Below are 22,708 nucleotides of genomic sequence, written 5' to 3'. Positions count from 1 at the left end.
AATTAAATACAACTCATTTTGCTGCAGCATACTGTACTAATTTTATTTCTGACATTCAAGTCTCTCTACAACATATATCTCTTTAGAATCACGAGTGTGTTTATTTTATTAAGTGGCTCATTCACAATTCTTCTGCATAGATCAACGCAGGCTCAACACAAGGGCACAATTGTTGGTGGTCATACGTGCCCTATGGCCTTCTTAGAAAACAGGGGTCAATTCAAGACCTAATAATCCTTTTTTGCCGTGGGGCTGTATCTATACTACACTGTTCATTTAAAGCAGTTTTAGTTACATGATCTCTAAGGCTCCACTGCGCTGCTAGACCGTTCCTTGCAGCCTCTTCTCCCCCACACTCTGGCAGTCTATGGTCCTTTGACATCACCAAGACCGATACAGAAACCGTAGCCCTGTATTGAATGCAAGAACACAGAGGGACAGTCCACTGCTGAAGAATGGGGGAGCGCCTTCTGCTGGGGAAATAGAGGATCAAGCAAATAAAAATGCTTTTTGCAGCCCCTAAACAGGAATAAGTAGCTAACCCTTGCAGTTCAGCTACAAACCCACTGCAGGGGAGGCTTTTTTGGTTTCCTGGAGCTGAGCTTTAAATTGCCCAGATTTGTGACAGGTTTAAAATGGAAAGAATATTGCTCAATTACACAAAAAAAAAAAAAAAGACAAATAATTGGCCAACCTCTAAACCAGGGGTCTTAAAATGGCGGCCCTCCAGCTGAAACTACAAGACCCATGAGGCATTGCAAGGCTCACAGTTACAAGCATGACTCCCACAGGCAGAGGCACGATGGGACTTGTTGTTTTGCAACAGCTGGAGGCCCGCCAGTTTGAGACCCCTGGTTTAGAGGTTGGCCAATTATTTGTCTTTTTTTTTTTTTGTAATTGAGCAATATTCTTGCTAAATATTCCATGCTAAACCCATGGTGCCCATCCTGCCGCCCTTTTATACTTGCTCCATGGCCCACAACAGTAGTGGAAATATTAATTTGCAAACAGGTTGTAATGGCAGTGATCTCTAGCAGTGTCACATAACATATCACCAGTCTCTGACTTTCTTCTACAGCAGGAATTCAGCCAGATGCTGGACACTTCCCTAGTATGTCTGAAGTTTTTTTCAGTCTTTTGTAGTTCAACATGTACTGAACATAATTTGTAGCCCTTTGTTGCTTTCAGGGGCAACAGCTGAGGCCCCCTGTATGTTATACATTGACAATCACTGCTATCGCTATAAACTCTCTCAACTGAATATATTATATTATATACATACACACTCACACACACACACACATATATATAATAATTGAATCCCAAGAATGCTGCCTCAGGATTATAGAGTGCAAAAACATTTTATTGTGATCTGGGCTTCATTATATGGCAAGTCATTGTTATGGAATAAGCAGGAAATCAGCGAAGTCTGAACTCCTGCCCTACTTGCTAGTACAGAGTCAGTGATTCACTAAGACCCCTTTCACACTGGGGCCACGGCCACAGTAAACGCCGCTAAAACAAGCAGTGCTTTACCTCGGTTTAAGCATCGCTTTTCGGCCACTAGCATTGCACTTTTAACCCCAAAGAAGGAAGCACTGCCCATTCATTCCAATGGGCAGGTTGTTTTGGGAGCACTAAATACAGCGCTCCCAACCCACCACAAAGATGCTGCTTGCAGGACTTTTCGGAATGCCCAGCAAGCGCACCGCCAGAGTGTGAAAAGTCACACTGCAATGAATAGGAGGCGGTTTTCAGGTGCTTAGCGGAGGCCATTTCCAGAGCTAAAGCACCTGAAAACCACCCCAGTGTGAAAGAGGTTTCAGTAGGTAAACCAAGCATCAGGTGACAGGTCAGGACCCAGAACCTTTAATAACAAGGCAGCATCCATATTTCTATCCTAACAGGTTTGCTTTAGTCCAATGTTAACTGAAAAGCAAGTAGCTAGTGAATGTCCATATTTGGAATTCATAACAGTACCAAACACAATTTTTTTTCCAAAAGTGCTCCTGTCCAGAAATATTCTAAAGCGCTGTAGATATCACACGGTGATCTGTGCTCCACACACTCCCTTGTGCTTTAACTCACCAGATGGTATGGACCCCTTAGTAGTACTGCATGTGGGTCTAGCAGGCTTAGGCTGGTGAGTGGGGAGATGTCACCTCCTCTATATCTTCCTATGTAATTGCCACTCGTGCATGAAGGAGAGAGAATAGATATAGTATAGTACATTCTTGTTTATTGAAATAAAACATTAAAAAAACACCCTTTCAATATTCCAGAGTTATAATGACTTTGTACAAACATCCTTTAAGTTCTTTCTATAGGGCAGTTGGCTCACTAGAGGAACGGACTTGGTTCTCAGAACCTTGCATGCATTCCACCACTCGCCAGAAGTGATGTTCCTGAGGAACCAGAATCTACGATCTATGTCGACCCGTTTTGACCCCCCCCCTACAGGTCTTTGATAACGCCCTGTGGGAGGAGAAAAACAGGTCGACGTAGATTCGGGTTCTTCAGTGACATCACGTCTGGTGAGCGGTGGAACACATGCAAGGTTGCGAGAACCAAGCCAGTTCCTGGAGTGAGCCGACTGCCCTATAGAAAGAGCTTAAAGGATGTCTGTACAAAGCAATTTTAACTCTGCAATATTGTGTGTTTTTTTTTACAATAAACAAGATCGTACTATACTATATGGATTCTCTCTCCTTCATGCACGAGATGCAATTATATAGGAAGATATAGAGGAAATAACATCTCCACGCTCACCAATCTAAGCCCGATAGACCCACATGCAGTACAGCTAAGGAGTCCATACCATATGGTGAGTTAAAGCAGAAGGGTGTGTGTGTGTGTGTGTGTGTGTGTGTGTGTGTGTGTGTGTGTGTGTGTGTGTGTGGCACAGATTTTTCGTGTGATATTTTGGAGCGCTACAGCACTTTAGAATACTTTTGCACAGGGGCACTTTTGGAACAAAATTGTGTTTGGGACTGTTCTGAAGTCCCAATACGGACTTTCACTAGCTACTTGCTTTTCAGTTCACATTGGACTTTTTTCATGATCTTATGATTTGTTTGTTTTTGGTATTCAAAGTTTATGGTGTATGCATAGCATTTGCACTTTAATTTGGTACTGTTTGCACTGTGGTTTGTGGCATAAGGTGTGATTTGATAACCCCTTGTGATAGCAATAGAAAAAAGTAAAAAAACAAAAGCAATTATACAAAAGTGTACTAAATAAAATAAATAATTAAACGTAACCTGCTGTTGCCAGAAACATTTAAGTGTCAGCAATAATTCTAGCATCATAGCTCACAGTTAACTCAAAGCTGATGAGCAGTAAGGCTTTTAAAGTGTCACCAACGGAGATTTTTTGAGTATCATCGTTTTTCGAGATATCACAGGCACACGTAATTTTAAGACTTCACATGTGTGGTATCCATTTACTTGAAGATTATCCAGTGGAAAGGGCGAAATGCATCAAGCGGGGATGAACAGTGACATACTTCCGGCTTCTGGAACGCATGCCAGTTTGGCGATCCGATTTTAGATTAAATGCTTACGATTTAAGCTACTATTGTGAGTGTAATCGTTTTAAATAAAGTTGTAATGGTACTGCACTATGGAGATCTCTTGATTTTTCATGACATACTACACTGCAACTGATCTAATTATTGAAGGAGAAAAGAGAAGCAAAAGGTGATCCATCCTTTACCAGGATATTGACACAGACATGCCATCTTGACTCAGAGTCAGTCAGTGGGAAGTGCAGGCGGGAAGCACAACTGAGTGAAATCCGCACCTTAAAGTGGAGTTCCACCCAAAAATGGAACTTCGGCTAATTGGATCCCCCCCCCCCCCCCGTGTCACATTTGGAAACCTTTCAGGGGGGGGAGCAGATACCTGTCTAATCCAGGTATTTGCTCCCACTTCTGGGAAGAGATCGCCGCAGGTTCCGCTGTGATCTATGCCATGTCCGGCCCCATGTGAGGATTCACTTCCTGATTCCCTTACCAAAGATGGTGGCACCTCCACCCGATTGGAGGGACAGATCGGTTTCGGGTGAGGACATCATGGGTGCCCTGGACAGGTAAGTGTCCATATTTTAAAAGTCAGCAGCTGCAGTATTTGTAGGAAGCTGACTTAAAAAAAAAAAAAAAAAAATTTCGTCAGAACTCCGCTTTAAGAAATTTCCGCACAAGAACTTTGATCTGCACAATGGACTTTATTAATTAAGTTTGTTGGTAGAGACATTTTTTTTGCACCAGTCACTTTTTTTTGTAGAAAGAGTTTATGACTTTTTTTTGTATAGAGGATTTATAAACTGTTTAAATGCATTTATTTTGAACGCATTGCTTTTGGAGTATATGTAAGAGCAGCGCTTAATCCTTTGCTATTTATTCACTTAGGTTATATTAACCTCTCGCCATCGCAGCAGCTCTGAAGTTTGTTATTTATTATTTCCAGAGTTTAATAACTACTTTTAGGTTGATTGAGACTATTTAGCATGTAACCATGGTAAGGGTGTATCACCTTAACATTAGTATATGCTGTGAAGGTTTTTGAGTATCATCGTTTTCTGTGATATCACGCGCGCATGCAACTTTAATACTTGACATGTGTACTATCTACTTACTTGCTGCAACCCTATATTTTGTATTTTACTAAAAAAGGGTATTCAATTTTGTGCATTTGCACTCAAATTAATTTTATTATATTTTTTACCTGAAAATATGCATTTGTTTAACAGCTGGACAAATACTGTGCAATATAAAATAAATTGCATCTATCACAGTATTCTACAGGGCCCCTACTTTGTATATATTTTTTCAATGTAATTTTATGGGCAAAAATGTAGATTTTTAGATGTGTGCAAAAAAAAAAAAAAGACTCGGGTGTTAGGCGCATTTTGGCATTTTGTTGTTTGTTCAGCCAAAATGGCAAAATGCACAAGTGATTTTTTTTCTTCCACTAAATGCTCCTAAACACCTGTAAATGTTTATTTGTGTATGGACACACAGGATAACATGGAGGGGCATTTAGAGGCAGAAAAAAAGAAAAGAAAAGGTCAAATGCCTGTAAAATAGGCGTTTTTGAGCCCAAGTGTGCATGAGGCCTTAAAGTGGAGTGGTACTAATAAAGAAAATGGCTCAGCCAGTATCAGACCAAAAACCATGGAGAAAAAGTTTGTTAACTTCAGCCAAAACTCTGTTACAAGGTACTATTTTTGCATGCTGGACAGTGCACCTGTTAATATAGAAAATTGTTTATTTGGGCTTATAGGGACTATAAACCTGGTATTTAGCTTTTAGTTCCGATAAGGAGCGATACCCCTCGACTGCTGTTGGTTGCAAACCCCTTGTTTATAATATTGAGATATGTTCTAAGTAAGGGCATGGAATTCCCTAAAAAATTGAAGTATGCAGAAGTGATGTCAGGACTTCTGATCAGAACATTCTGGTGTCACAACGAGTTAGTTATACCGATGTCTGGTACAGAAAATACAGATGTGCATATTCATATGATTATTTACCTTATCAACATTGGCTCGTGTCTTTGCTGAAGTTTCTACGTAGTTAACATTCCACTGATCAGCTCTGCTCTTTGCTTCTTCCACAGAGACCTGTCTTTTATCCTCCAGATCCGATTTGTTACCGACCAGAAGAAATGGGACATTCTCATCTTCTTTTACTCGCAGTATCTGCTCCCTGTACATTAAAAAAAGATGTGTGAAATGTAGAAAATACTCACAACAGTTCTCACCTACTAGGTTTATACGACATTTCTACACATCCAACCTAAGGGCTAGTTTCGTGAGAATTCCATTATTCTAGCGGTTTATTTTCGGGATGAGGGATGGAGCCCACAGGAAAATATGAAAAATAAGCTAGATGCAAAAAGGTTCAAATATACAGCCACTAAAGTCTGAACTACCATTTTGTTTAATTGTTTTAGGTCGATGAGATATTAGGTAGTGAGGCAAGGATTAGGAAGACAGCCTAACATAGTTTCATAGTTAGGTTGAATCAAGACACCAGTCCAACCTGAATGAGTGTCTACAATTGTCCCCATCCCTGTACATTGTACACTCTCGTTGGTCCCTGCCCTCAAGGAGCCCACAATCCAAGGTCCCCATTCATATGCTAGGGCCAATTTTAGACAGAAGCCAATTAACCTACCTGCATATCTATGGATTGTGGAAGGAAGCCGGAGTGCCCCCACGCGGGCACAGGGAGAACATGCAAACTCCAGGCAGGTAGTGTCGTGGTTGGGATTCGAACCAGCGACCCTTTTTACTGCTAGGCGAGAGTATCAACCACTACACCACTGTGCCGCCCACGGTGTGGAGGATGGTCTTTGTGGACAGCTTTACCCTGGATGCCTGCATACTTAGATGTGACTGTTTTAATCATCAACCATGTGAGTTGCCAAATGTTGTACCACTTGGCTGGCCAAAAACCATGCGACGTGGCTACCAACCAAAATTGATGTCCTTTTTTTCCCAAAAAATAGAGTTTTCTTTTGGTGGTCTTTGATCACCTCTGTGGTTTTTATTTTTTGCGCTATAAATAAGAAAACAGCGACAATTTTGAATAAAATGCATTATTTTTTACTTTTTGCTATAATAAATATCGTCAAAAAATATATTAAAAAAACATTTTTTCCTCAGTTTAGGCCGATACGTATTCTTCTTCTGCCCCCAACATATTATTATACTTTCTGTAATATCTCGTGTCTTATTGCAGGTCCATAATTGTCTAGTATATATAAAAGTGCAGAGGGCTTAAGCCCTTTGTACTGCCTCATACTGTTGTACGGTAATCTTAACGTGCAACTAAAGACAAAACATTTTTATCATTCTGGATGGAGTAAAGGGGGGTTATTACCTCCATTAATGTTTTTCCCCATTGAGCTTTCCCCTCATTTCCTGTCCCATAGCCAAAACAGGAAGTGAGAGGAAATCCCTCCAAAAGTGATGGTGTCATCAGACCTATTGTCCCCATTGGAAGATTTTCCCTCCATTAGGTGGCCCATACAGCATTCTTTTTTTTATTATTCAACTAGCGGGTTGAGCGGAAGAATAATCCAATTACCCCATCCACACAATCAATGTGGATGGATAAATTCTTCTGTTGTGTCAATATATTCTAACAGTGGGGAGGTTTTCCTGCCATCTGAATACATAGATCAGTGCCCCCGGCTATAGATTGGGAAAAACACGATAGGCTGGTTGTACAGAAGTCGATCAGTAGATTTACATGGATCAAAATTTCGCCCTTTTTCTGCTGAACCAGCCAGATTTCAATTCATGTGTGGCCAGCTTTACTGTTCTGTTAACAATCCAAGTTTGGGATTTTAATCTATTTTCAATGATAACAGTAAACAAGACAAAAAGAGAGGCTGAATCTCCCCAGTAGGGGCACAGACAGCAATAAGTGCTGACAAGAGTCAGAAATTCAAAGCCAAAGGGAACATTTTTTTGGCTTTAGCTACACTTTAAAAGTGTGTGTGTGTTTACTAAGATTGTACCACTAGAGGGCAGTCTACAACAACATATGGAATTTAAACTGAAAAGCATGTTTAGTCACAGGCAACAAAACCTGTTTTACGTGAAAGAAAGGAAGTAAAAGTAACATGATGACATTAACAATAGGGTGACTACTGGCATCTGTAGGGGAAACATAGGGGAAAAATAATACACATTGCTGAAATATTTCAATTTGGGTTTTAAAAACAAGGGCATAGATAACAACTGGGGGGGGATGTGCGACAACTCTGTATCGATGCCCATGGTTTTAGAAACGGATGCCAAATAAGCTCATATGTGATGGTCTATTTATACTATGTACTATGAGCATGAAAATATATACAGCGCATACATAGCAGAGGATAATATTAAATAAGTTATGTTTTCTTTTACTCTACTTGTGATAAAACAGTAAAACTATTTTGGAACATTGTAATTGGGATTTGTATGACATTATAAACATATACTTCTGATAAAAAAAAAAGGGGGGGGGTTATATAGTAAAGACAAATTGTTACCCCCGTTCCACTACTAAAGTGGAAGTCCATGAACTGTGATCCGGTGCTCTAGCCAGGGATCCTTCCCTTTCCTAAATTGAGGCAGGAAGCTACACTTTCCCCCTGTGACACCCTTAATGATGTCATCCAGGGTAGCCCCAAACAGGCGGTCACCTTGAAAGCGCAGATCAATAAGAGCTTTTTTTAGAGGCTAGGTCTGCCGACCAATTCTTAAGCCACAGCACACATCTAATCACCCACTGGTGAAATAGAAAGCTTGGACAGCACAGGAGCTGCATCCAAGGCTGTATCACAAATATACTGTAGCCCATGGACCAACTGGTCCGCTAAATCAACATAAGCCGCGGGAACCTGTCACTTAAGGTGTGTGACACCAGGGTCGAGGCCAAGACTGGACGCAATGCCGACCCAGCCATAGTAAACATGCTGCATGCCACAGCCTCCACTTTCCTGTCGGCTGGGTCTTTAAAAGGACAGAGATTTCTCTCATGGTTGCTTTATTCAACCTGGAAACAGGGGGGTCCACTTTTTAAAAAGTGATTCTTCAAAGGGGTAGTGTATTGAGAAACGTTTGGGGATCACAAAGGGTGATTTTGGTTGTTCCCATTCCTTATAGGTAAACCTATCAAAATAAGTCAGATAAGGAAACACCCTTGGTGTGCCAGGTGATTTACGTGCACCATAGGACACGTCTGTGGCCCTGTCAGCCGTATTCCCCATCTTTAGGGTCTCCCGCACCGCAGTAACAAGTGTGTCCACCAGCACTTTTTCACTCGCTGCTGAGACCGCAGAGGACTCATCCTCACTCATCCTCACTATCGGATGGGTCAGGGGGCGAGATATTAAACCCCCCCTGGACGGACCACATCCCCGGTGGCATCAGGCTCAGAATCAGATGAGACAGACTGATCAGGGGACACTTCCTCCTGGGTCTTTGCCCACACGGGGGAACCTGCCAACTCCATGAGGGGATCAGTGGGCGAGATGTGACCCTGAGGCTCCATAAGGAAGAACACCCTGTAGTACAAAGGAACTTTGGCACCACTAAGGGACACCTCAATGGCCAGGGTACCTATCAGCAGAGAGGGAGATACATAAGGACCCCCAGCAACACCAATGTCGGCATCAATTTCATATATCCCGAGACAGGAAGAAAAGCATAGGGGAGGAAGAGGAGGAGCTCTGGCATCTCCACGAGGTTCTGGCCATCTCTAGTGCCTCACTAGACTAACAAAAAATGGTCGTTGTGACATCATCGGCTACACAAACATGGCTGCCACCTGGAGACTAGCCAGATCAAGCCATGATGTCATCAGACCACCCAAAAATGGCCGCCGGCCGTTTAGGTCCGACCATCCCTGGAGGGTACCCACGTCCAGCCCATACCGCACAAAGGGGGAACTGTACTTACTGATCCATGGTGCAGGTGACCCTCCAGACAGAACTCCTCGCCACCGAAGTGGGGGGCTGTCGGCCAAGGGACCGCTGCGACTCGGACCAGAACCCATCTGTATGCGACCCTGCGAGACATTAAACTCGCGAGCCAGCCTCCATCCGTTAAGGCTATGTCATAGCAGACCTAGCGCGTAGCTGCGGTCTGCACATGCTCGGTGGCTGGACTGGGGAGACCACTGGATCTAGATTATACAGCCCGTCGCCCAGCCCGGCAGTTGATTGCAGATCTCCCAGGAGAAAATCCATGGAAAAAAAAGAGACAAAAAAGGTAAAATATTTGTTAGGACCAAAAGATCCCAGCAAGGAGCTAGGTTCTTACTCCTGACTAGACAGAAAACAAACAGAAAACCTAGAGCAGGGAGGGGGGTTATATACTGACTGAGGATAGTCCATGGGCATAGCCAGGTGTTTTTTTTGTTCTGCCTAGTCATACTCCTGCAGAGGCGATATAACCCAATGTTCAAGATTAAGGAGGCACTGTGTCCGTCGATGAAGGAAAGAGAAACATTATTACAGTAATACATTTATATTTTTGAACAATTGATCATGATACTTGCATGTTTTTTGAATTTCATTAGCAATAATGCTAGGATCCAAAAAATAAATAAACTCCGCTTTAAGGTTATTGATGGGTGGAGTCTATGACATTTAGTGATACTATTTATTTCAAAAGATCTGCGTTTTAATGTAGTTTATGACTAAGGCAGGGCTTGACAAATTTGCTTGGAATCTAGGAGCCAGCTAAAAAAGTTAGGAGCCAGGTCCGAGAGGTGATCGGGACCTGTCCTTGGCCTGATATGGAGAGGAGTGAGGGGAAGATAGCCCGCGGCCCCCCCCACCTGTCTCCAAGTGATTGCCCATAGCTCTTAAAGGGACATTTTATTTATTTTAATTTTTTCCAAATGACAATTTTTTTTAAAATTGCATTTTAGTGTAAATATGAGATGTGAGGTCTCTCTGACCCCAGATCTCATATTTAAGAGAACCTGTCAAGCTTTTTTATATTACAAGGGATTTTTACATTCCTTGTAATAGGAATAAAAGTGACACAATTTTTTTTTTTAAAAAAAGAACAGTGAAAAAAATAAAAATAAAAAGTTAAAATAAGTAAAAAATATTTTTTTTAAATGTGCCCTGTCCCGCCAAGCTTGCGTGCCGAAGCGAACGTATATGTGAGCAGCGCCCGCATATGAAAGCGGGGTTCAAACCACACATGTGAGGTATTGCCGTGATCGGTAGAGGGAGAGCAATAACTCTAGCCCTAGACCTCCTCTAACTCAAAACATGCAACCTGTAGAATTTTTTTAAACGTCGCCTATGGAGATTTTAAAGGGTAAAAGTTTGTCGCCATTCCATGAGTGGGTGCAATTTTGAAGCGTGACACGTTGGGTATCAATTTACTCGGCGTAACATTATCTTTCACAATAAAAAAAGAAAAAAATTGGGCTAACTTTACGGTTTTATTTTTTTATTAAATAAATTATTTTTCCCCAAAAAAGTGCGCTTGTAAGTCCGCTGCGCAAATACGGTGTGACAGACAGTATTGCAACGGCCACCACTTTATTCTTTAGGGTGTTAGAATAAAAAATATATATAATGTTTAGGGGTTCTAAGTAAAGGGAAGGAGATAGGCTGGCAGTGAAAATAGGCAGGGGAAGCTCCATTAGCATTAATGGTTGTCATACCAACAGCCACCACAAGAGGATGCCAGATTCCAGAAGGAACCATAGAACCGCATAAGGCCTCAAAGCCGCGGCCTCAATTACCGGCCGATGGCGGCGCGGCCCGACGCGATCACGCCGGGGGCTCCACGGAGACAGGATACCCCTAGCCGTGCTGCCCCAGGCGCCAGGTCGCTAATTCTAGTCGCAAATGCGACCTGGCGCCCGGATTTTGTCGAGCCCTGGACTAAAGCCTTGTAGGCTGAAATGCGTCAACTGATTTTACTTACATTTGGACACTCTAGTTTTCCAATAAACATGAAGATTTTTGAGAGCAGCAACTGCTGTGGATCATCTTAATGGATTACTTCTTAGAAACGACTGTGGATCAAGCACTCATGAGTTCTGATGACATTTTGGTGCATGGGTAGTAGCACTGGATCTTTTGTTCGTTAATGGTTCGACTAACACAAAATTCAGGCATTAACATTTGTTTTACCCTCAATCACTAATGGGTTAACCACTTGCCTACTGGACACTTAAACACCCCTCCTGCCCAGACCAATTTTCAGCTTTCGGTGCTCTCACACTTTGAATGACAATTACTCAGTCATGCAACACTGTACCCAAATTAATTTTTTGTCCTTTTTTTCCCACAAATAGAGCTTTCTTTTGGGGGTATTTGATCACCTCTGGGTTTTTTATTTTTTGCGATATAAATGAAAAAATAACGAAAATTTTGAAAAAAAAAACGAATTTTTCTTTGTTTCTGTGATAAAATTTTGCAAATTATTAATTTTTCTTCATACATTTTGGCCACAATCTATACTGCTACATATCTTTGGTAAAGATAACCCAAATTAGTGGATGTTATTTGGTCTTTGTGAAAGTTAGAGAGCCTACAAGCTGTGGTGTGAATCACACAAAATTGATCACATCTGATGTACTGGTGGTCGATCTCATTTCTTGTGACCCGAATAAGCCAGGAAAGTACAAATACCCCCCAAATGACCCCTTTTTTGAAAGTAGACATTCCAAGGTATTTAGTAAGATGCATGGTGAGCTTTTTGATGTTGTCATTTTTTCCCACAATTCTTTGCAAAATGAAGATTTTTTTATTTTATTTTAATTTTTTCCACAAAATTGTCATTGTAATAGGTTATTTCTCTCACATGGCATGTGTATACCACAAATAATGGCCAAAAATAAATTCTGCTGCTCCTTCTGAGTATTATGATACCACATGTGTGGGACTTTTCCACAGCCTGGCCACATAGAGAGGCCCAACATGCAGGGAGCGCCATCACGTGTTCTAGGAGCATAAATTGCACTGACGTGGCACTGATGACAGATGGCTCTTATACGTGGCACTGATGACACGTGGCACTAATGACACGTGACACTGATACCTGGCATTGATGACACGTGACACTGATACCTGGCATTGATGACACGTGACACTGATAACTGATGGCATGTGACACTGATACGTGGCACTGATAACAGATGGCACTGATACGTGGCACTGATGGCACTAATATGTGGCACTGATGACACGTGGCACTGATGACAGATGGCACTATGTGGCACTGATGACACGTGGCACTGATGACAGATGGCACTTATACATGGCACTGGGGACAGGTGGCACTGGGGCCAGGTGGCAGTGGGGACAGATGGGCACTGTATTTTCATTTTTTATTTTTTTACACTGACCGCTGCATCTCTGCAGCGGTTCATCTCTCCCTCCTCACACGCTGTCTGTGTGAGGAGGGAAAGCCGGCAATGAGAGATGATCTCATATGTTTACATATGAGATCATCTCTCATTGGTCACGCCGATCACGCTGTAAACGGCCGCTGTGATTGGACGTTTACAGCGATCTGTGACTGGCTGTGTCCGGGGGACACGGCCAGCACAGAACTTCCCCGATGCACGCCCGCGGCTGCGCGCAGAGGGGAAGTTAAAGGGAGGACGTCCAGGGACAGCCTCCCGGCAGATAGCGTCCGCGCTGCAGCCGTCTTTTGGCTATAGCTCGGGTGCGAAGTGGTTAAGGTTTCATCAGTAGTAAGGCTGAATAAAGACATCAGTTCATTCAGTTTATCTTGTGTGGGTGTATGAGTATAAATTCCCATATCCCTGTATATTCATGACAGCTTCCCAGCACAACATGTGCCATATCCCTCTGTATATCAACTCAGAGTTTGTCTTAATTAACGCCAGTTTGCTTTTTTCCAAACTGGCAAGAATCAGTTGCGCCCATAGTGACAGATTCTAAAAATGGTGGCAATGAGGACTACTTGAATCTGGTGCAACAGTTGGAAAGCTTAGCAAAACTCTTGCAAAGTTTACCTAAATAAAGGCACAAGCTGTTTTAAACTGGCCGTACCGCCAAAATCATCACTGCTACCAAAATGTGTTTACATGAAACAGGTACCAGCTCCCTGTGTAGAAGTTCTGTCACATCACTAACAGAAGGGTTTATAAAAAGTTGAAAAGGTTTAGCAGAGTAAAGGAAAGAAAATTTGTGCTCAGTTTTTAGGACAGATAATAATAGGGAACCCAAAATGTTACTGTTGTTACTGAACAGGAAGTGAGGGAAAATCTTCTGCTGGGGAAACCGGATACCATTAAAACTGTGAAAAGCTGGCCACATATACTGATTGCACAATCTTCTTTACAGTAACCAACAACCCAACCAACTACGTAAAACAACGGCCTGCCGGACTGTACAGAAAATTAATGGAAACAGATTTGGGCGATTGAAAATAGAATAGATTGTAAGGTGCATAGTCAGTTCAACAGGATTTTATTTTCACTTTGGACAGATTTCATTTCACTTCATGTTGCGCCTCTGGAACAAAAAAGGAAAATAAATCCTCAACAGAAAAAAAAAAAACGACGGGGATTGTATGAACACTTTAATAAATAAACTATATGTATTACAATGGGCCTTTAAATGTTGGTCCATTTTTGTATTGTCCATTTGCTTTGACTTCCTGACACACAGTTTAACTTCCCTGCAAACACATCATTTGGAGATGCAAAATTGTGCTAATATACCTTACTGTAAAAAATAATGTAAAACTAATACAATGGGTTTTGTGCATCTTGTCACTTTCTAGACATGAACTTCATACTTGTGAACCAGCTCTAGATGAAGTAGGTTGCGTAAAAGAGAAGTTTAGGATTGAAAAAAAATGTATTAACTCACTTGGGTGGATGCAGCATCAGTTTTCCACCACCTCCACACTGAGAACTGCATGATCAAAGACAACTGATCGCTCAGTTCTCCCCTCTGCTCTGAGCAGAGAGCTAGAACTTTCAATCACAGGCTCTCAGCTTGCCACTCCAGCACTCACTGGAGTGACTGGTTCAGACTCTCAATGGCTCGCTGATAGGCTGAGGCAGTTGCTGGTCCAGGCACCCTGGTGGATCCTGACATTGAAGCTGGGAGCTCTCCAGAGTCTGGACCGGCTGAGTGTCTTCTGCCAGCAGTGGGCTTTAGCCCGCTGTCAGCTGAATACAGGCCACAGGAGTGCTCTTCGTTCTGAAAAAGAGCTTTGGCCCTACTTCTCCTTTAGGTCTGTGGCCTCTAAACTGTGGCCTGTGGGACAGATGCAGCAGCTTGCTTGCTTGCCTTTATCCAGCCCTTGGGGCATTATTCCTCCCACTGACATCAATAGTGTTGCACTACTACTCCCATTCTCTCTCACTCACAATTTCTCTTACTGACACCAACTATGGCGCACTACTTGTCCCGTTAAAAAAAAAAAAAAAGAGAAAGTTTGGTCGGCGGGACTTTAAATGAAGCCAATCACTATATAAAGTAGGCATGTGGGATATGAAACACAGTATTGCTTTTACGGGTTCCAACAAAAGGGTGGGGGGGTTGTGGACTTTGAATGAGAGATGTATACCAAAGAGCAATCTTGGCAAAGAACATTTTATTATACCTTGTGAAATCATGTACAGCATACTGAATGACACAAAAAAGGCTTACACAGAATCGCATTAAACACAGGTTATGCTAAATACCACATATAAATATTGACGCCATGGTACTTGGCATGTCATGGGGTATATTGGGTGAAATGTGCAGCGCTTATGTGATCATATAAAACATAACAAATAATATGAGTACAAAAAATTTGAATAATAAACGATGTGCTCAAAAATACTCCAAGCAGTCCTCTATTATGACATGAGATTTCTATAGAGGAACTTGGACATGTCCCCTTTTTTTGGGCATCACATGTCCAAGTTCCTCTATTTATAGACATCACATGTCATAATAGAGGACTGCTTGGAGTATTTTTGAGCACATCATTTATTATTCACGTTTTCGTACTCCTATTTGTTATGTTTTATATGATCACATAAGAGCTGCACATTTCACCCAATTTGTCATTTTTGCAACTTTATCCACTGCTGGCTGCTTTCGTTTTTTCAATTTTTGTTTGATTTTTTTTTAAAGACAGCGCAGTATATATGTGTTTATTATTTACAATATCATAGGGTAAAGACAAGTCCTGCACAGCATGGGCCACTGGAAGGGCTGGATGGTGTTGTAAAATCTAGAGTAAAACAATATAAGAGACATAAAATCATCTGTCCCATTACTACCAACAAATGGGCACTCCACTGATACCAACAAAGGATCACTATTCCTCCCATTAATACCAATGACAGGGCACTATTATTCTCACCGATACCAACAATGGGGCACAATTCCTTAGACTGACACCAATGATGGGCACCCCACTGATACCAACAAAGGATAACTATTCCTTCCACTAATACCAATGATGGGGCACGATTCCTCTTCTTACTGACCAGAGGCATTTTATAATTTTTTTACACTCATCGACCACCAAGCCTGACGCACTATTTACTCCCACTGATGCTGGGGCATTTTCTACTCCCACTGGCCACAGTTCAGTTCCCTAAAGTCTGAAGGACAGTAAACTGGCCCTTTGTTTGAAGAGTTTGGAGAGCTCTGGTTTAAACGTCTGTAATAAGCTGCTATGTGTCATCATTGGTTATCTTAACATGACAACTGAATTGGCTATATATGTAAAAAAAATAAAACCCACCTGAAGTCTGCAGTAGCAGCAAAGGATTCCTGTTCTGTGATGGAGAAGACACAGAGGAAGCCCTCCCCACTGCGGAAGTAATTGTCTCTTATAGCGGCATAATCCTCCTGACCAGCAGTATCCAAGATGTCAATCTGGACCTCAACTCCATCCAGCACAACTTTCTTGCGGTAACTGTCTGCTTTCGTTGGTTCATAGTCTTCTACAAACTAGAAAACATATGCAAGTCTGATAAACTAGACTAAAACAAATACCACATAGATTTATAGTAATACTCATAATTGCAAAGTGCCCCATTCCACAGATGATCGCCTAATTGAGAGCAGGTCTACAGGCTCATTCACACAGATGAAGAGGGCTCTACACCACCAAAGTTCAGAGCATACAGGATGACAGACGCCACCGCTCTACAAATATAACTGCACATCTGAGGGGTTGCATGCATACAAGGACAAATAAGTGGCCCCGGACACAAGCTGTTTGTGTCCAGGGAGGCTGATCAATCCCTGTACACATGTAGCGGATATGTGAATGCATCTGTACTGCTGCAACATCTGTCAGCCTGTCATTGATTTGTACAGGCTGCTGTTGTATGCAGACACCTGCAACTCCAGGGTGCAGAAATATGATGAACACTGGCAGTGTACGGCCCTCTGCACTCGTGTTCATGAGTCCTAGTAGAGCAGTTAAGGGCCAAAAAATCAGGCGATTCAATAGAAACTGGCCAACATTCCGCCTATGTGTATGGCGGTCTGACCAAAAGGGGCATGACAGAAAAAGGCAATTGCTGACCGGTGTCTTCTGGCTGGGAAACACAACAGGAAACAACAGAAAATCTCTCCAAAGTAAAGCTTGCAACACACTTAGATGTAGATGTTCTTTGGACATTTCTTTTGATTTCCTAATCATTAGTAGGGTCAAACCAATGTTTGTTTTCAGCCACAGTGACAAGAAAATGTTAAGGTTCAGGATGGAAATTTAATCTGATAATAACAAATTTCTAACAGTGAATGTGATTTTTTTTATTTTTTTTGGTAAGGTTCATTTATTCCAAAATCTAATGGTAAAAGCAAGCAAAATTTTGGATTACATTAGAATTATATCCAGCAAGTTTACTGAGAACATTCATACACATTTTGGTAAGAATGGTCATATGAACGTTCATTCGAAAATCTATTAGTTCATGGCCAGCTTTAGGAAATCCTCTCTTAGACAGTTGACACAGCACCAAGTGTTCCCATTGGAAGACTTCTTTTTCCAGTGACAGCTCAAAATTGTGGATTTCCCTTGTTCCACTGAATATTGACTAAGAAGGAGAATCTCTCCAGCAAGGGCACAGACAACTGTAAAACTTGATAAGGTTTCTAACCCGTTCCTAATTTTAAGAAAAAAATATACTATTTAAAACATAACTCAGCAACAACCAATGGGCCAAAACTTGCTTCCAGGTGTAAATAAAAGTGCAAAGTTCTCTCTCTTGTGCTTACCTCATCATACATAAACTGAAGAGTTAACGCAGATTTTCCTACACCGCCACTTCCCACCATGATGACTTTATGTAATGCCAAGGAATTCTGCCCCTTAGGCTTATTAGCTGCCATCTTTGGACTTGTTTTCAGTTCCTGATGGTAAGAAATATCAATCTGGAAGACAAAAGAAAACAAGATTTAATCTCATATTTAACGGTCTCTCTAAGAAATTGGCATTGGCTTTAAAAATACCTACATACTTTGTTTTGGATGGAGAGATTTAACGTGGTTGTTAAGTAACTTGTATAAAAAGCTCCCATCCCCTCTATATTAGAACAATAAGTTCCTGTTATATCATAAATATGCTTATCTGTTCCTTATAACACACCGTCTTCCTGCAATCAGTTACCTCCTCTCGCCTCTCCTCTGCCCGGTTGACAGTTCCAGTGGGCAGGGCCAAGATCTACTGCTGATGTCAGCCGGGGAGGAGAGACAGAGACGAGAAGTCACATGATCGCAGGAAGACACTGTTATCAGTACAGATAAGCATATTTATGATATAACAAAGACACAGGGGAACTTCTTGTTCTAACACAGAGGGGATGGGAGCTTTTAATGTTAAGCATGAGAGCAGCCGTAGCAGAGGGGGGAGGGTGGGAGGGGTGTCAGGTGTCAGGGCTCAGCAGCCCTGATATATCGTGGTCAGCGTACAGGGGAAGGGCACAGCCAGGCAGGATCAGATAGGTATTACAGGTGATACAGGGGGCCAAATGACAGCACAAATGCTTTAAGGGAACAGGATCTGTTTTTTTTTCTTTGGGGGTTGACAAACGCTTTAAAGGAATAGTAATCTACACCAGCTATAAATGCGGGCCAACATAAATTTGGAAATTTACTTCAAATTTTTTTTTTTTTTTTTTTGTAAAAATGCATTTACACTTAGTGGACACATGCGGCTGAAGAAAAATGTGACAGTGGCACTTTACTAGACTTTAAGTTTTATCTTCCCAAAGAAAAAGTATCCCACTCTTCACAATCACGCCTTATTCATGTCATCAGTTTTCGGCAGCACCTACTGTATATATGTGAGCTGCTATTTTTAAGTATGAAGTACAAAGTAAGAACCAAAATATATCATAAGCACCTTGAAAATTCATTGAGAATTGCTACTACATCCATCAAACCAGATATTGATGGGTTGGCTCATCAAAAAGTGTCAAATATCACACTTGTTTTATGTTGCTCCTTTACTTTTCTAAATTTTTATATATATATATATATATATATATATATATATATATATATATATATATATATATATATATATATATAAATTAAGTTACTCAGATAGGTTTGCGAGGAGGTAAGCAGGGAGGGGCGGGGAAACCCATCTCCGCCGGGAGTAACTATCGCTAACGGATATAGCAGCCGCTTGCAATAACTGAAAGCTAATCTGGCAGGCTGGTTGTACCCAAGTTGATTGATCAATTTGGTACATTCAGCTTGCCTATTAATTGTTCAAATCTCGGACGGATTTGAACAGTGTATGTGCAGCAGAAGACCATAAAGGTAAAATGTAAGCCAACATTTTATGCCCCGTAGGAATTTTTTGTGCTATCCACGTTAGGTGATCATTGTGCCAAACATTTAAGTTGTATACAAGGTGAAATGTTAATCCCTTACTGGTTGGGCACCGTTTAACTCAATACTATTTTCCTGAGCATCACTTGAAACAGAGCCCCAGGGCTCTCATTCACACTACACTAGAATCCCGCCTGTGTGTTGACATGTGTTAAAGTAGAACGTTAACAAAAAAAAATAACGTTTGCTAACAGGCAGGCTTTTAAGGCAGTTTGCAGGAGATTTACTAAAACTGGAGCACACAGAATCTGGTGCAGCTGTGCGTGGTAGCCAATCAGCTTCAACTTCAGCTTGTTCAATTACGTTTGGACAATAAGCCCAAGTTAACATTGGCCCGTTTTGACATGTCAAATCGTCACCTATTGCCGGCAACGGCACCGCCCATATTAGTGTGATGCTGACTTTGCGGCGTCACACCAATTCCCAAAAGTAGTTCCTGCCCAGATGTCTCTGAAATCGCTCCTGAAGTCAGACTGACATGCGGGTTTGAAATTGTGCGAGTTCAGCTGATCTCGCACGATTTCAAACCTGCATCAGTGTGAACCTAGACCTGAACCTGGAAGCTAACTGGTTTCTATGCAGAGCTGCACCAGATTTTTCACCATGTCATTTTAGTAAATAACCCCCTATATGTCTCTTCTGCGTTAGGGTTCAGGTGTCTAAAATTAAGACTTCAGATGTGTACATTTTATAGATTTCTATGCAACTAAATGCAGAACTATAGAAATCAATGAGGCGATGCACACAGCTGCGTCTGCAAATAAAAAAAAAAAACGCGTGCCCCATTTAGTGGTGTTAAAAAGTAGGGTATAGCTGTGTCTGGGGCTCTACATATCTGAAGATTTAACACGTGTATGCATGTAAATGCACATAAAAAACACACATATACAAACGTGCAAGGTTTGCTGTATCTGACTGTAACTGGCTCTATTACTACCATATAACAGCTTTTTTTTTTTCACTCAGGGGACTTGATTTTGCTTTATGACATAACAGCTAAGGATACTATGACTGTCAAATGAATTTGCAGGAAAACAAAACCGTGGATTTTTGTTCGAAGGTTGGTGGCTCCAACTTGTCTTGCATACACACGGTCACACAAATGTTGGGCAACAATTACGAACGTGGGAACGTGGTCATGTACAAGACGTACGACGAGCCGAGAAAAAGGAAGTTCAATAGCCAGTGCGGCGCCTTCTGCTTGTTTCTGAGGATGCATGAACTTTTGTGCGTCGGACTTGTGTACACACAATCGAAAATTCCGACAACAAAGTTTTGCTGGTGGAAAATTTGAGAATCTGCTAACCAACATTTGTCTGACAACAAATGTTTGATGGAGCATACACACGGTCAGACTTTCAGCCAACAAGCTCACATCCAACATTTGTTGTCAGAAAATCCGATCATGTGTACGGGGCATTAGTCAGCAGCATTTAGTAGACCATTCTAATGTGTGTTTCTTTAGATACGGGCTTGAAAGTCCTAGGAGTAATGAGCATTCCATTATGCAAATAAGAGCTTTTAGCTTACAAAATTGAGTCTCAAGCTCTCCCAGCTCATATATTCCAGTACTGGCCAGAAAGGCCATCCATTACCACAATGGACCAATCAGGGAGCAGGAGGAGGTCAGCAAAAGTCAATTACTTGTTAGTAAGGCCAACTATTCTATTCCAAAAGCAGCATCTGCATAACAGAACGCCGTGGGTTTCAGTTGTCATAGTTGGTCCATTTATCACTCGACAATATTGTACATTGCATGACCAGTAGATCACAACTAAATCCAAACATGAGCATTTTTGTGCATCTGCGTTTCTGAAAAGGGTCAGGGACATTTTTAAATGCAAAACGCTGCTTTTTATTTTTATTTTTTGGTGTTTTTTTGGGGTATTAAATTAAAATTCACGGAGGTCCGAAGAGTAAAATTTTCTTCCAGCAGAGGGTCAAATCGCATATTTGTCCTCACATCACAATCCTGTTCTTACATCAGAGTCCTCTGCCCCTTCACAGTAGTGTTCTGAACCCCCCCCCCTCCCACACTCCCACAGTGCTGTCCCCACACGGCAGTGTCCTCTGCCCCTCACACATTACCTCCACAGTAGTGTCCTCTGCCGTTGTCACATCACCCACCCAGTCGTGCCGACCTCTGCGCCCTTCACCCAGTCGTGCCGACCTCTGCGCCCTTCACCCAGTCGTGTCGACCTCTGCGCCCTTCACCCAGTCGTGTCGACCTCTGTGCCCTTCACATCACCCCCTCAATAGCACTGCCCCCTACACCCTCACCCCAGCAGTGCTCTCTGGCCTATTACATCACCAGAACCCCCCTCCCCCCCATATAGTAGGGCTCTCCTTCCCTCGACATCCCCCCCCCCCCCCGACACACACACAGCAGAGATCAAATTAATCATCACCGGCTCCCCCATCCTTCAGTGTCCCCTGTCCCTCTCACTCCTTCTACCTAACAGGTACACAGAGCAGAGAGCGGGACAGATTGAGAGGCACAGTAGCACTGCATGGAGAGCGGGAGCCAGAGCTGCCAAAGTTAACTGTATTTTAAGGAGACTGGTGATTGGTTGCTAGGACCGCTCTGTGTCCTAGCAACTAATCATCTGCTAGTTAGTTATGTAAAGTTATCTCGGGCAGCTCCGGCCCTCCATGTAGTGTTACTGTGCCTCTGGATCTGTCCCGCCTCCTGCTCTCCTCTCTGTTGTGACCATGACAGTGGTGGAGTCTGAGGGAAGAAAACGGCTCCTAAATGTTGCGACCATAGGTCCGGTTGGGACAGTGACTCGGTCCACATCCAGACAGTGGTCCGCCATTTAGTGATGCCTGCCCTAAAGGATTTATTGTATTCCATTTTTTTGACTCATGCATGGTATATATTCCGGTGTATTCCCCCGCACAGCTGTCTATAGAAGTCAATGGCTATACACGGCTACAGTATAGAGGTGTATAAAGCAAATACTTGAGTAAACACGCCTATTAATATGTAGGACTCTGCATCCTGAGCTGTAGGCCAGTATGCATACACATAAATGCAAGTGCTTGTGTACACAAAGTCGCATACAGCCCTTGACTTCCATAGGCAGCTGTACACAGCACCTGTGGCATTCCTGTCAGGGAAACTTACACTAAATGGCCAGATAAGGCTGTGGTTATAGGATCGCTATATACCCTTTAGTGTTTAGGTTAGCCCTGTATTGATTTATTTATGCCAATATTTATTTTTTATTTTTTCATAAAGTTGACCTAGCTAGGAAACAGTGTATGGTATATAATTTTTTTGTCATCAATTACAGTATTTGAACATTGACGCAGTTTTAATAGGTAAAGTATAGCTTTTA

The 22,708-nt window shown here is 42.1% G+C and overlaps 1 protein-coding gene across 1 annotated transcript in view; it reads right to left on the bottom strand.

Annotated features, from left to right (window-relative positions):
- RALA (RAS like proto-oncogene A) overlaps window positions 1-22,708 on the bottom strand; it is a 92,288-nt gene that overhangs the window by 6,634 nt on the left and 62,946 nt on the right. Inside the window, exons 2-4 of the mRNA XM_077491674.1 lie at window positions 17,745-17,900; window positions 16,258-16,466; window positions 5,533-5,707 (exon numbers count right to left, since the gene is read on the bottom strand). Of these exons, the coding sequence (XP_077347800.1) occupies window positions 5,533-5,707; window positions 16,258-16,466; window positions 17,745-17,858 (498 nt within the window). The 5' untranslated portion in view covers window positions 17,859-17,900. The remainder of the gene's footprint in view (window positions 1-5,532; window positions 5,708-16,257; window positions 16,467-17,744; window positions 17,901-22,708) is intronic.

This window comes from Lithobates pipiens, unplaced genomic scaffold, assembly GCF_037356315.1.
Source record: "Lithobates pipiens isolate NorthernLeopardFrog02 unplaced genomic scaffold, aLitPip1_a1.2 Scaffold_19, whole genome shotgun sequence".
Classification (NCBI taxonomy): domain Eukaryota; kingdom Metazoa; phylum Chordata; class Amphibia; order Anura; family Ranidae; genus Lithobates; species Lithobates pipiens.
This window is presented reverse-complemented; position numbering and strand designations above follow the sequence as displayed.